Genomic DNA, 13,690 nt, shown 5'->3' with positions numbered 1-13,690 from the left:
AGTTGCTGAGAGGAGGCCTGTTGAAGTCTCCAATTATAATTCTGGATTTGTCAATTTCTCCTTTTAGATATATATATATATTGTGGTTCATATATTTTGAAGTTTTGTTATTAGATACCTACACATTTGGGATTTATGTCTTCTTGAAGAATTGCCATTTTTATCATTATAAAATTTCTCTCTCTAGTCCTAGTAATAGTCCTCTTGGAGTCCACTTTGGTATTAATGTATATTTTATCCATTTTGAGAATCAGTGTCTTTTAATTGTATAATTGTATTGATATGATTGGGTTTAAATCAGCTATTTTGGCTTTTTTCCTGTCGTATCCATTTTCTGTCTTTTCCTCCTTGTTTTTGGGTTATTTTGAGTATTTTTTTTTTTGAATGAGTCCATTTTGTCTTCATTATTAGATATGCTTCTTTGTTTTAGTTTTTAAGAACTGGTTAAGGGTTTATAATATGCATCTTTAGCTTACTAAGTTTGCCTCCAAGTAGTGCATTTTTTCATTTATGTTAATGGAACAGTATATATCCACTTTCTCCTTCTGGCCTTTGTTCTATTGTTTTAAATTTTTCTTCTATAGCCAGTATCCAGTCCATGATCCATTATTTTTACAGTAACAGTTAATTAGTTTTTCAGGAAATTTCAAAATGAGAATACATGATTTATATTTATATATTGATTGTTTCTGGAGCTTGTTATTCTTTTGTGTAGATCTAGGTCTCCATCTGATAAGTTTTCCTTGTAGCAGAAGAACTTTTTAAAAAGCGTTTATTCTAGTTACATTTATTAAAGTACAATTCCATTGGCTTTTGTTGATCTAAAAAATAAAATTGATATTTTACCTTCATTTTTTGAAAGATTTGTGCTTGATCTAGAGTTATAGGTGTGGAGACTTTTTGTCTTTCAGCTTGTTCCATTGTTTTTTTTTGTTTGGTTTTTAACTGTGTCGCATGTAGGATCCCTGTTAACCAACCAGGAATTGAACCCATGGGAAGAGCAGATTCTTTAAGTACTGGACTACTGGGGAAGTCCCAAGTTCCATTATTTTCTGCTTACATATTTTCTTTTGAGCAATCTGTTGTGAATATTGTTTGCTTTTGCTTATGTAATGTGTTTCTTTTTTCCCCTCTTGACAGCTTTTAAGAGTTTTCTTTTTGGGGCTTCCCAGGTGGCGCTGGTGGTAAAGAACCTGCCTGCCACTGCAGAAGATTTCCCTTTTATCTCTGGTTTTCAGATGTTCGATTGTATATATTTTGATTTTCTTCTTTCTTCTGGTTTATATTGCTCTGAGTTCACTGAACTTCCTGGTTGCCTGGTGCCTGTTGAATTTTGTTTAAATGTGTAACTTGGTATTTAGAAACAGCCTCAAAAGAAACCCTATCAGATCTCTGGAACTCTTTCTGCGTAAACTCTCTTTTCTGCTGATCTACTTTAACATATTCTAGTTACCTTAGAGTTTATAGGACCTGCTTCTTTGGTTTTCTTTACCTCAGAGATTCTACCTTTGTGTTATCTGCCGTCCAGTATCTGAAAACAGTTTCTTTTTTTTTTTGGTCTGGTTTTCTGATTGTTTATGGTGGGAGGATAATTTTGGTGCTTCTTACTTATAATTTAATTGTCATATTTGCCTGTGTATATTATCCTAGTTTAGGGATGAGCAGACTTTTTCTTAGAGAACCAGAGGGTTCATTACTTCAGGCTGAACTGCGTGGTTGTGCTGTGGAAGCAGCCATAGACAATGCGTGGTGTGGTTGTGTACTGATAAAGCTTCATTTACAAAACGAGTGGCCTGCCTGCAGGCCCTAGTTTGCTACCTCCTGAGCTACTCGACTGAGACATAAATGATAGTAGAGTTACGAAGTCTCATGCTTGAAGGGGAGGAATCTGAGATACATATTTCATGTTTGAAAGGAACCTTTAAATCATATTGTTTAACCAGCGCTTTTCTGTTTGAAGCGCGTCTGGTCTTGACCAGCTTCCCGCTCACCCCGTGCCTGTGGTTCTCAGGGATGCCGGTCAGGGCTGTTTTCTTCAGAGAGCTCTCACTGTTGTTTTCGTTTTTCCCATTCGATTGTCGGCCATCACTTGGGTCAGTTCTGAGCAAATTGAATTCATCTTTCCTGTGTCAGTCTTCTGTGTGACTAACTTTGAAGACTTTTGAAATTTCTTCAGTCTCTTAACTTTATTCAACTTAATTCAGCTGTGGATTTATTTTCTTTTTGCTATTTTATTCTATTGAAAGAATTGGAACATGAGGCCATATAACCTCTAGCCATATGACATGTTTAGATTTCCTCATCCTACATCTGTTAATTTGCTGCACCTTATCTAGATTTTTCTCAAACTAAGGAGCTAGGAGTTGAAAGCAGTATGGACTAGTGACTCGTATAATCTGTTATGTAGGATCTAAATACTATACTTTTATCAATGTAGCTTAGGATGGCAGTAACTTTTAAAATAGTTCACATTGTTTGTGTTTAGGTCATTGTCAAATAAAGCACCCCTTTCCACTCATGCTAAACTCCATTTTAAAAATCTTTATATTTTTGAATTAGTGTTGGTAAACTGAGGGCTGGGAAGAAAGTTACAGTTGAGGGAAAACGTTATTATGAGTCAGTAGACGTATGTATGTGTTAGAAACCATGTTTGACATACAACTGTATTGTATGGAGGGAGTTACCATACTGTGTTTCTCACAACATGAAAATACCATGTTAGATGAGAGTCGGCTGAGAGGCCCAGTGCCCTGTTGTCCTCCTCGCCTCTGTGAAGGTGATCCCTGGTAAACCTCTTGTCTTGGAGCAGGAAGAGTTTGAGCAGAGCTAGATGGCAGGGAGCATGTAGCTGGAAGCATGTCTCTGCCCACCTAGAGTTTTAATGGTCTAAAAATGGAGAGAAGAAACAGATAACAACAGTTATCTTAATACCCAGTAAAATAAGTTTTTGGCTTTGCAACACAATTTATGGGATATTAAGTTGTTCTTAAGCTTAAGAATTTGCCTAGAATCAGTCTGTAAAAATGTATAAGTGAATTCTCAAAATTAGTTTTAACTTTTTGTGTGTATTAAATATTTTTGCTACATTTTGATTAGTGTTTTTTTAAATTTTAGAACAGAACTGTACTCTGACATAGTTAAAGAATCAAATAATTCTACAAGGTTTTTGTTGTTCTTTTAACTGCACCACACTCCTTATGAGGTCTTAGTTCCCCAACCAGGATTTGAACCTGGGTCTGACAGTGACAGCAGTTAAGTCCTCACCACTGGCTCTCCAGGGAATTCCTAGGTTTAGTGAATAGCATTCCCTTACTCCTGGCCCCTATTTTACCCTCTCCAGAGACATATGTGTTCATCTACTTTTGTTCATTATCTTAATTTTTAAATGTTTCTAAATACCGTTTGTAATTACTTTCAGGTTTTGAAATTCTGAACCTTCCACTCTTGAAAATCAAGATTTAGCTTATTCTCTCTCCCTCCTACTAAGCAAATATGCCTTTTCTATCCTTCCATTTCACCAAAATAGTTGTATTGTAATTTTGGTTAGCTCAGTATTCAGTGTTAATGTTCACTTGATTATGTTAATATATGGCAGAGCCATGGAGTAAACTCTGATTACTTTTTCTTTTCTGTGTAACTCGAAGATGGTAATTATCTGGATTTTGTTTGCTTGCTTTTGGACTGTTTACTTTTCTATGTATTTTTGACTAATTCATCACCAAACTTTTTGCCTATGATTTGAATCTCTGTTTAAAAGATTTTCAAATATCCGGTGTTCTGTCAGTTCCAGATTCATGACAGGGTCTTCCCTGGAGCCATCTGACCTCTTATAATCTGGATTGGTTGCCCTCTAACTGGTGCACAGTTCACAACCTGGGATCATCTGATTATTGCCTGTAATCTTAGGGCTTCGTTTGCTCCCTCCCATGTTGAATCTATTTCCTAAATCTCATGGCTACTTAGGGTTTATTCATTCCCTCCTTTTCATGGAGTATGCCTCCAGTAGCTTCCCAAGAAAGGATGCCTTTTTTTTTTTTTTTTAAACACGTTGCATATTCTAAAATGTATTCTGCTTTTACACTTCATAGATAATTTAGAATGGCATAGATGTTTAGTTTGGTATACTTTTTCTTTAGAATTTTGGAGATACTACACCATTGCCTTTTTACTTCTAATATTACTATTGAGAAGTCAGAAATCCTTTTGATTCCTGACCCCTGTATACTATATGGGAGCTTTGAGGTGCTTCTCTTTGTCTGCAGTGTTGGAAGTTTACAGTAATATGCTTTCTGTGAGTCTCTTCTACTCTGTTCTACTCTGCCCTTGCAATCTGGAAATTCGCATTCTTCCTTTGTCCCCACCCTTACCTCTCCACCCCTCACAATTTTCATGAATCATTTTATTGGTCATTTCCTCTTTTTCATTTTCTGTGTTTTCCCTTTCTGAAAGCTCTTTTATTTGGTTTTGAACTTCCTGGGCTGATCCTCTAGTTTTATCTCCCCCCACCCTCCCATTTTTATTTATTTTTATTTGCTTTACTTTCTGGGAGAAACTTTATCTTCTTCCAGCCCTTCTGTGGATGTTTTATTATTTCTGGCATCATTGTTTTAAAATTTCTAAGAGCCCTTTTAGTTCTTTGATAATGATATGCATAGGTTAAATGATATGCATAGGTTAAATGCAAATTCTGCACCATTTATTTAAACTACTTTAGCATCCACAGATTTTGATAATTTGTGGAGTGTCCTGGAACCAATCCCCCATGGATATTGAGGGACGACTGTACCTGTGTTTATGGTTCTGTGTAAATTGGGTTGTAGCTCTGCTTTCTCCACAGCCCAGATTCAGTTTTCTTAGGCATTACAAGGCTCCTGACCTTGAGCATTGGCTTCTTACCTTTAAAAATCTGGATGCTCTTGTCTCTGCTACCTACCTACTATTGTGATTTTATGATTTAAGGGAACAAAACAAAACAAAGAAACAAACTTCTTTACTGGGTTTTTTGAGGGATTTAAGAGAGAGCAAAAGCAGATGTGTGTATTTGTTCTGCCATCTTTACCTGGAGCTGATTAGTTATGTTTTAACAGACGTTTTCTATTATCCTAACTTTTTTCTTTCCTTTGACTCAGTTGAGAGGTGACTTAATATGTTTGTTAGCTGTATTTCTCTGATCTGCTAGCACAGTAACCCTATCACAGGAGGAAGTGGTGTGAGGCAGACTTGAAATTTCCTCGTGTACTCACGTTAGTCCCAAATGATCACATCTGCCTTTTCTACAGATCACCCTAGAATCCTGCCAAGGATTGATATTAAGCTGCTTGTTCTGTAGTTTGAGAAATCTTTATTTCAACTATATCTTGAAAATTCAAATGTCTCTAATGAGAGTCAGTTTCATTTACAAGTCGCCTTTGTGAGTGGGATGTAATTAGCTTGGGTCAGGAGACGTGAGCTCTTTATAGTATCTAGGTCAACCATATCACCTTACAAAGGGCGGGAAGCCAAGGTGCCCTGAGATGGAGATTTCTGATACCGTTTAGGTAAATAGTTGAAAAACTAGGACTAGAGCCTCCGTCTCCTGACCTGCAGCCAGTGTTCTTTCATAATCCACCCGGGGTTCATTCTTATCAAGTTATGTTAGTTTGACTCTATTCCATGGCCTCTGAATACAGTTTTAACTTTGGAGAGCCGCTTTGCAAGTATTGATGTATGTTGGTCACAAGGGTTCTGATTGCAATGGGTCAGTGCAAATAAGTGACCTCCAGTGGGAAAATTTATCAGCTCACTTCCTACATTAGTACCTAAAGAGTAGGATGTTAAGAATTAATATAAATTTTCTTTAAATACATTCATGTCATAAAAAAATGCATTTATCCTGATTCTGTTGCAATTTAGTTAGAACCATTCTGAATTGAACTACTGTTTTGGCCAGGAGAGTCTCTTCTGGTGAAGTTCAATTCCCCAAGGACCTTGACTACCGATGCAGCTGATACTAGCCATTGCTGAGAAAACTTCCCTCCAGTCTCTGTTGCTATTAGAGTAGTTATTTTCTTGGTTTGTTATGCATACCCTAAGAATTAGCTTGTGTGGATATGGTCTTACAGTGGTAACATGTACAGGAGTATGTAATTATCTGAGTGAAATTAATCTCTTCTATTTATGGGATGGTGTAGTGAGCAGTCTTAACACTAGTTTTCTTAATAACTTAGGAAGAGTGAAGAAAGATTCATGAACTTTCTTAAATTAGAAAGTATGGGCATGAGCTCTTGTCACTGCTAAATTGAGTTGATGACAGTTTCTTTGTACTATTTTATAATCCTGTAGGGCCATTTGTTACCATTAGCCCTATGAAACATCATGGCAGAGTAGAAAGAATTTATGCTTTAAATTCAGTTATGTTTAGGATTTGCCAGTTGCTACCTATGTGGTTTTGGAAGAGTTACTTAATTTTTCTGACTTCTAATTTCTTTAGCTGTTGGCCAAGATTAGAAATTACATATGAAGTCCTCATATGTAGAAATTACATATGAAGCCTAGTATGGTGCCTCATATTAGAAATTTTATGTGAAGACCCTGCTTTGGTGCCTGGTATTAAGTAGGTGATGAATAAAAATATATTTATACTTTTGATTCTATATTTTAAAAACTATGTAATCTTAAGCTTAGGGCTTCCCTGGTGGCTCAGTGGTAAAGAATCCACCTGCCAACGCAGGAGATGCAGGTTTGATCCCTGGGTCGGGAAGATCCCCTGGAGAAGGAAATGGCAACCCACACCAGTACTCTTGTCTGGAGAATTCCATTGACAGAGGAGCCTGGTAGGCTATAGTCCATGGGGTTATAAGAGTTGGACACGACTTAGCAACTGAACAACAACAATCTTAAATATAAATGTGGATTGTTCATCTTTGACAGTGAGAAATAATTGCATTTTGGGGATAACTTGCATCTAGAAATATTTTAGATGATTGCTTCAAGAATATTGAGTCTTGGAAATATACGTCAGAAATTGAGTCAACAGACCTTTGTGTGGAATTGATTTTTAACTATAAACATGATCATGGCATGTAAGGACATATTTTAATAGTGTAATTGAATATACATCCATGATAGAATTTTTTTTCATGGACAGTGTTTCAATCATTTTTCCTCTTATCAAATACTAATTCAAAATGTAAAGCTAAATCTTTGAACATTCATTTTATACTTAGGTATATGTTAGGCTTGAATGGTGTTTCATTGTTACATTTTCCAGTGAAGATTGGTATAGTGATGTTTAATTTTAGCTTTAAGGTAAAGGGATAAATTGTTTTTAAATAACTGGACATTTTTAGTACTTCTGGCTGAATTGGTTATGAAGAGATTAAGTTTGTAGCTTTGAAGTAATGTCACTTGCATTTGTATTATATCACTTGCTAGAACAACTCCATAAAGATAGAGAGCAGGTGGCAGCGGCTTTCTTTTACCACTGAGACCATAGACGCACTGATAGGAAGTTAGTGGAAGTGCTAGGATTAGGAAACCATTCTCCTGAATCAAAGCCAAATATTTTTGTCTGCTGAGCCGTATTGGATGTTACAGGTGAAAGTATTCTTGTGAGTGAATTGCGGTTCATAGATTTTCTTGGGAACTGACTCACCTGATGTTTAAATATCTGATATATTTAAATTTTCTAACCTTTTAAATATGGTTAGTGTAAACGTTAGTGTTAGTCTGTCAGTTGTGTCTGACTCTTTGTGACCCTATGGGCTGTTGAGTGGTTCAAATTCATTGGTATATTTTCATTCCCCCTCCTTACCTCCCTCCCCTCACTTCCTCAGGATCTTTGGGGCATAGAATGCTTGTTTACGTGATTGAAGAAAAGTTAGTCTTCTAGTGGGAAAGAATCTGCCTGCAGTGCAGGAGATGCTGATTCAATCACTGGGTGGGGAAGATCCCCTGGAAGAGGAAATGGCAACCCCCAAATCCCATGGACAGGGGAGCCTTGCTGGCTACCGCCCATGGGGTCACAGAGTTGGACACAACTGAGTGATTGAACAAGTCATCTTCTTTTCTGGTTTCAGTTGCTCCCACTTAGTCTTTTTATTTAGATACCTTCTTTGATACATATTTAAAACTTGATCTTAGGCTTTCTGATTAAAACAAACAGACACATACATACTGCTTTTATTTGAAGAAACAAATCCATATGATAGAAAACAGACAACTAAAGGGAAGCGGTACAACTACACTAGTCCCGCTAGTAAGGATAGCAGTGTCATTTTTGGCCGTGTGCCAGGCACTGTCCCAAGTGCTGTCTGTGCACGAACTCACCTAATCAATTCTGAACACCATTATTCTCATTTCACTTGTAAGGGAACTGAAAGACCAAGATTAAATGATTTGCTGGGTACTTCTACCTCCAGCTAGTAAATACAGAGCTGGAAGTCAAACCCAGGAATACTGGCCCCAATCAGATCAAATATATGATAATGATTTTCTCTTAAGTGGAATGAGGACTACCAGTTAGTACAAGGACATACCATTTTATTAAACTGATAGGAGTTTTTAAAGATAGGCAGTTTGGGAGGAGATTATTTGTGTTGATGAGACTACTGAAAAGCAGTATGGTAGCATTCTTTTGTGAGTCTACCGAAGACTAAAATATTTGTAGTCTTTGGTAATTCTGTACCCAACAATCTCTCCTAAGGAAATAGTTGAGGAAAATGTTAAAGGATATTCGCCAGTTAATAACAAATATAATAGTGAGAAAAATGAAGACTGTCCAGTTGTTATTGAATAAATTGTTTTCTCCAAGCAGTGAATAGTATGAAAATATTAATTATTTTTGAATGGTAATTAGTAATATATAAAAATAGTTATAGTAAATGAAAAAGGATATGAAAACATGTAAACTTTAAAATGTTTATGTATAGAAAAACAGGAAAGTATGATGCTGATAATTATTTCTCATATGATAATGGAAAATAATTATTTCTTGTGTGATTAGTTCACTTTTTTGTTTGAACCTTTTCCTTGGCCAGGTATATTTATTTGGAGGAAAAACCAAGTCGTCCAAGGAGAAAGCCCAAATGATGCCAATACCAGGTTTTACTGAGAATTTTCATTAAAGATAAGATTTCCACATCTGATACTGTGAAAGGAAAAATTAGTGAATTTCAGACAGTTCTAGTTTGGATGTTAGTATTTTTGGAATCATTTTTTCTTTAGTGAAGCTTTTTTGGGGATTGAAGAAAACTTGATAATTTTTTCCTAGAGATGTTCATTATAGTGATTGTTTTAGGACTTCAGCTTGTTTTAGTTATGTTAGTAGAAGGTAACAGTTATTTTCCTCACCTGTGGTACTTGTTTTTCAAAAAGCAACTTCCTGACAAAAATTATTAACTTGGTTGTTGGGAGTGGTGTGAGGAGGGGGAATATGAGTGAGTAAGGGTTAAATGCAAGGGATACATGGATTCTTTGGTACAGAATTATGTTATGAATCAGTTTTACTATCAGTTTTGAATACATAGTTGTAGTTCTTAGTTAAGTAAGGAATTCAACTTTTGTTTGTGTTGAAACATCCTTGAAACTTAGTTCTTTTTAAACCTAATACTTAAGAAATTTTAGAATACAAATTCACAAGGCAGATCAAAGGTAGAGGATCTGCTCTCAGCTGGTTTAAAGTTACTATGTTTTTTTTTTTTTTTTTAAAGTTACTATGTTTTAAAATGTGTTTAAAAAACCAAAGATCAAACTACACCAGGTAATTGTTATAGAAGGAAAGCTTTTCTGTGTGCCGCAAACTAAATAGCAGGAATAAATTGTTGATAACATTCCATTAGTTTATTAGCAGGTTATTTATAGGCTTTCATAATGAACTACTGTGTTACTGCATTGTATTTCCCTGATTAAAAAAGATTTAAAGTATAGTTTCTGGATGGGATGAAATTGGTGAAATTCTTTGAAAGAAATTATTCCAGTTCTACAGACTCTTACTTGATTTCTAAATGTAATTTATGAGTTAAATAAGGAATAATAATATAGAAAGTTTTATGTATAGGGACTTAATAGTAAATAATAGGTAAAAAGTGGTTCAACAGGAAATAATGATTACTTTTTTGCTGTATTTTGATATGTAATATATGTAGAAATCTTGATAGGAAGAAATGAACTTTTTACCCCCTTAAAAAAAAATCAAGGATTGACAGAAATTCTTCAGTGTAAGAAATCTTATGGTAATGAGGTGTACTGTAAATATTTATTTTTAGCAGATTTATTTTTCTGTATTGAAGCCTGTTTTTAGTGTTCTTTATGTGAAGAAAACAGTCAAAATTGTAATTTTCTTTTTCCAGGCTGAACTCACGGGAATCAAATGGCGTAGGTACAATTTTGGAGGGCACGGGGACTGTGGACCCATAATTTCAGCCCCAGCCCAAGATGATCCAATCCTGTTAAGTTTCATCCGCTGTCTCCAAGCCAACTTGCTGTGTGTATGGCGCCGTGATGTCAAACCAGATTGCAAAGAGTTATGGATATTCTGGTGGGGAGACGAACCCAATCTAGTGGGTGTAATACATCATGAACTACAGGGTAAGTTTTTTGTTTTTTTTCTTAAAAGTTATCTGCATTATATATTTTTTGAATAGTGGTAAATTCTGAAAAGGTTATTAAGACTTGCTGAGAAGAAAAATCCAAGTGTTTAATGGGTTTGTGTCAAAGGAACCTCCTTACTCTCACCCCTCTTCTTTTCACCCCTGTATTTTTCAGATTCTTGCCCATTCATACTGGGTGGGAATCAGTACCTTGTGATCCACTCTATTAAAGTATAGTATCCCCTGGGTGTTTGGGTTGGAATTGAGGCTAAGATCTACTGTATTAAAATGATAGTGAAATGTGAGTTATTAGCAAGTCAGTGAAATGAAAAGAATTTTTTTTTTTCTTTTTTGGACTCTTGCTGTTACGGTTTTTGCCAGCTCAACTCTGGTGGAAAATTGTAAAGTGATAACAGAAACTTAGTGCAAGCCTTATTGGACAGAATTAGGAGGTGTCATTGCATAATGTATTTGAAGAAAGATTCATGTAACGAATCTACTCTGGTTTTGATGTAGCAAGTTTTCCTGTGTTTTGTTCCTGCTTTTTATGTAAGTAGGTGATTTCAGGAATTATTTGCTCTAATGCTGCCTAACGTTTAACTTCAGATTACCTCTAATATATGGAAATTTTGAATTAATATAAGACTTTGATTTTTCTGAGCTATTGATACTTTTTGTATTTACCACCAGTTTATAACCAGAGGAAATTTTATTGATATTCTTTGAATTTCTAGTAAAACTTTTTTACTTCTTTCCTTAAATGTTTTCATCTAGCATGCTAAAGAATTTTTCTAAATCAGGGCTAATTCTGATTTTTAGTTCGGATAGGCCATTAACTCTTTTTGACTTATTAGTCTCCTAGAGCCAGCATTTATAATGTCTAAATCAGTCTTATTAATTTGTGGTTGAAAAATTTTGGTTAGTGTTTGAAATGTTTTGTTACTGCGTATATTTAATGTTTTTTATAGGAAGGAGTAAAACTAACTTTAATGTATCTGAGGATCTGTTTTAAAGCTTCTAAATTTCCTTAAAGGATTTCCTGCCAACTTCTGCTTGACACCTTCCTCCCTTTTCTTTACAGCCACTTTTTTTTATCTGTGATATCTCCTGCCACAACAGCCAGAGGGCAGTAAACCACAGTGGACTAATTGAGCTGTTTACTTTATGGTCCATTTGTTCAGCTCAAACCTTTCTCCCATAGTTTTTTAGAATATTTGGTTTATATATGTAAGAATTTATTCTGGGTAAGATTGCTTACTTAGCTGGTTAGTCAGCAAAATCTCGGAATTATATGCATTTCAAAGCTTAGTACATGTAGTTTGCAGTGAACTCAGGTAAAATTAGTTTTAAACATCTGGTTTCTGTTTAATCAGAGTTTTTAAAATAAGATACCTCCTAAAAGATAGCGTTTATATTTGTCCATTTAGGTATCAAAGCATATCTTTTTCTTCTTTCACAACATTTTGTACATGTGGTAGAGGAATATAGCTTTTTTTTTTTTCCGTTTCTTTCCCTTCATTGTCCATGATTGCTTCTGACTCAGTCTCATTCTCTTTCTTTACTCCCTGTTGGTCCTTTATGTTTTAACTTTTTGGTCTGGTCTTTACTGTTAGCAACACAAATAATCATTTTATAATGAAGATGAAACCAAACCCAACTGTTATTTAGGCTTTTTTAGTTGATGTATAAAGTTATTTATCCGTACCAAAAAGGCACATGGTCAGTGTTTTTAGAAATAACTTACTAAATTACTGTGTTATTTCTCATGGGTTTTGTTACTGTGTTAACAGAAAGATGTAGCCTGTTTGAGTATTTTATAGTTCTATAGATTGCATATGTACATTTGTCCATGTTTTAAGTGTTTTTTTTAATGGTAAATATTTAAGATTAAATTCTTTTAGATCGTTTTATAAATTACAGAAATACTACATTTTAATTAGAAAATTAGCAAGACAGAACTGCCAAAGGAAGAGAACAAAGAAACAAGAATCCTGAAGTCTAAAGCAGGTTTTAATGTTTGGTGTTTCTGTGTATAAATGGAAATGGTATCATACTGTTTTGTAACTCAGCCCTTTTCACTTAACGGTGTCTTATGAATGTTTTCACCTGAGAATGATTGCTTTTTAATTTTCTTCCCTATTGAGTCTGAAAACAGTGTAAACTGTTTATTTTTTGGTACGTCACCGGGGAAGTATTAGAGTGATGAAACAATCATAACTTTGTTAAGTACATCTGCTCTTTTTAATATGTTGAATGTGTGACAGTTATTAGATCAAGGCAAATGATCTTTTCTGTAGGTAAAAGTGGTTGCAACGAGTAGTTTTCATGTTTCAACTAATCTTAGGAAATATATGAAACTTAATTAGAAAAATGAGTGACATAAAGACTGCTTTGTTTCAAGTGAGGGAGAATATGACATGTAGAGCAATCATGAAAAAAGGATACCAGGGGAGTATTGTCATGGTAGTCACACAGATTTAGGATACTTGCAGTCTGTTTCATGCTCTAGTATGTGTAAGAATGATTCCATTTTGGCTAAAATAAATTTTGTCAGGATCCTTTAATATTAAGATAATGGTACCATTATTTGTAGCATTCTCTTTTTATTTATTTTATTTATTTTTATTTTTTTCCCAATTATTAGTTGGAGGCTAATTACTTTACAGTATTGTAGTGGTTTTTGCCATACATTGACATGAATCAGCCATGGATTTACATGTGTTCCCCATCCTGAACCCCCCTCCCACCTCCCTCCCCATCCCATCCCTCTGGGTCATCCCAGTGCACCAGCCCCAAGCACTTGTCTCATGCATCTAACCTGGACTGGCGATCTCTTTCACACTTGATAATATACATGTTTCGACGCTGTTCTCTCAGGTCAGCCCACCCTCGCCTTCTCCCATAGAGTCCAAAAGTCTGTTCTATACATCTGTGTCTCTTTTTCTGTCTTGCATCTAGGGTTATCGTTACCATCTTTCTAAATTCCATAGTAGCATTCTCTTTTTAAAGGACATTTTACTGTCCTTTAAAATGCTTTTTAGTTATGTTATTAGGCATTTACCTTTGTTTTTACAGCTTAGCCCAAATAGCATTCTACTAAGAAATGTCACAAAGTGTTGGAT

At 35.2% G+C, this 13,690-nt stretch overlaps 1 protein-coding gene across 2 annotated transcripts in view; it reads left to right on the top strand.

Annotated features, from left to right (window-relative positions):
• The window catches only part of MED13L (mediator complex subunit 13L), a 285,924-nt gene that overhangs the window by 21,943 nt on the left and 250,291 nt on the right, over nucleotides 1-13,690 (top strand). For both annotated transcript variants that reach the window (XM_043901741.1, XM_043901742.1), the window contains exon 2: nucleotides 10,329-10,566. In XM_043901741.1, coding sequence (XP_043757676.1) covers nucleotides 10,329-10,566 — 238 coding nt within the window. The remainder of the gene's footprint in view (nucleotides 1-10,328; nucleotides 10,567-13,690) is intronic.

This window comes from Cervus elaphus, chromosome 5 (assembly GCF_910594005.1).
Source record: "Cervus elaphus chromosome 5, mCerEla1.1, whole genome shotgun sequence".
Taxonomy (NCBI): Eukaryota; Metazoa; Chordata; class Mammalia; order Artiodactyla; family Cervidae; genus Cervus; species Cervus elaphus.
This window is presented reverse-complemented; position numbering and strand designations above follow the sequence as displayed.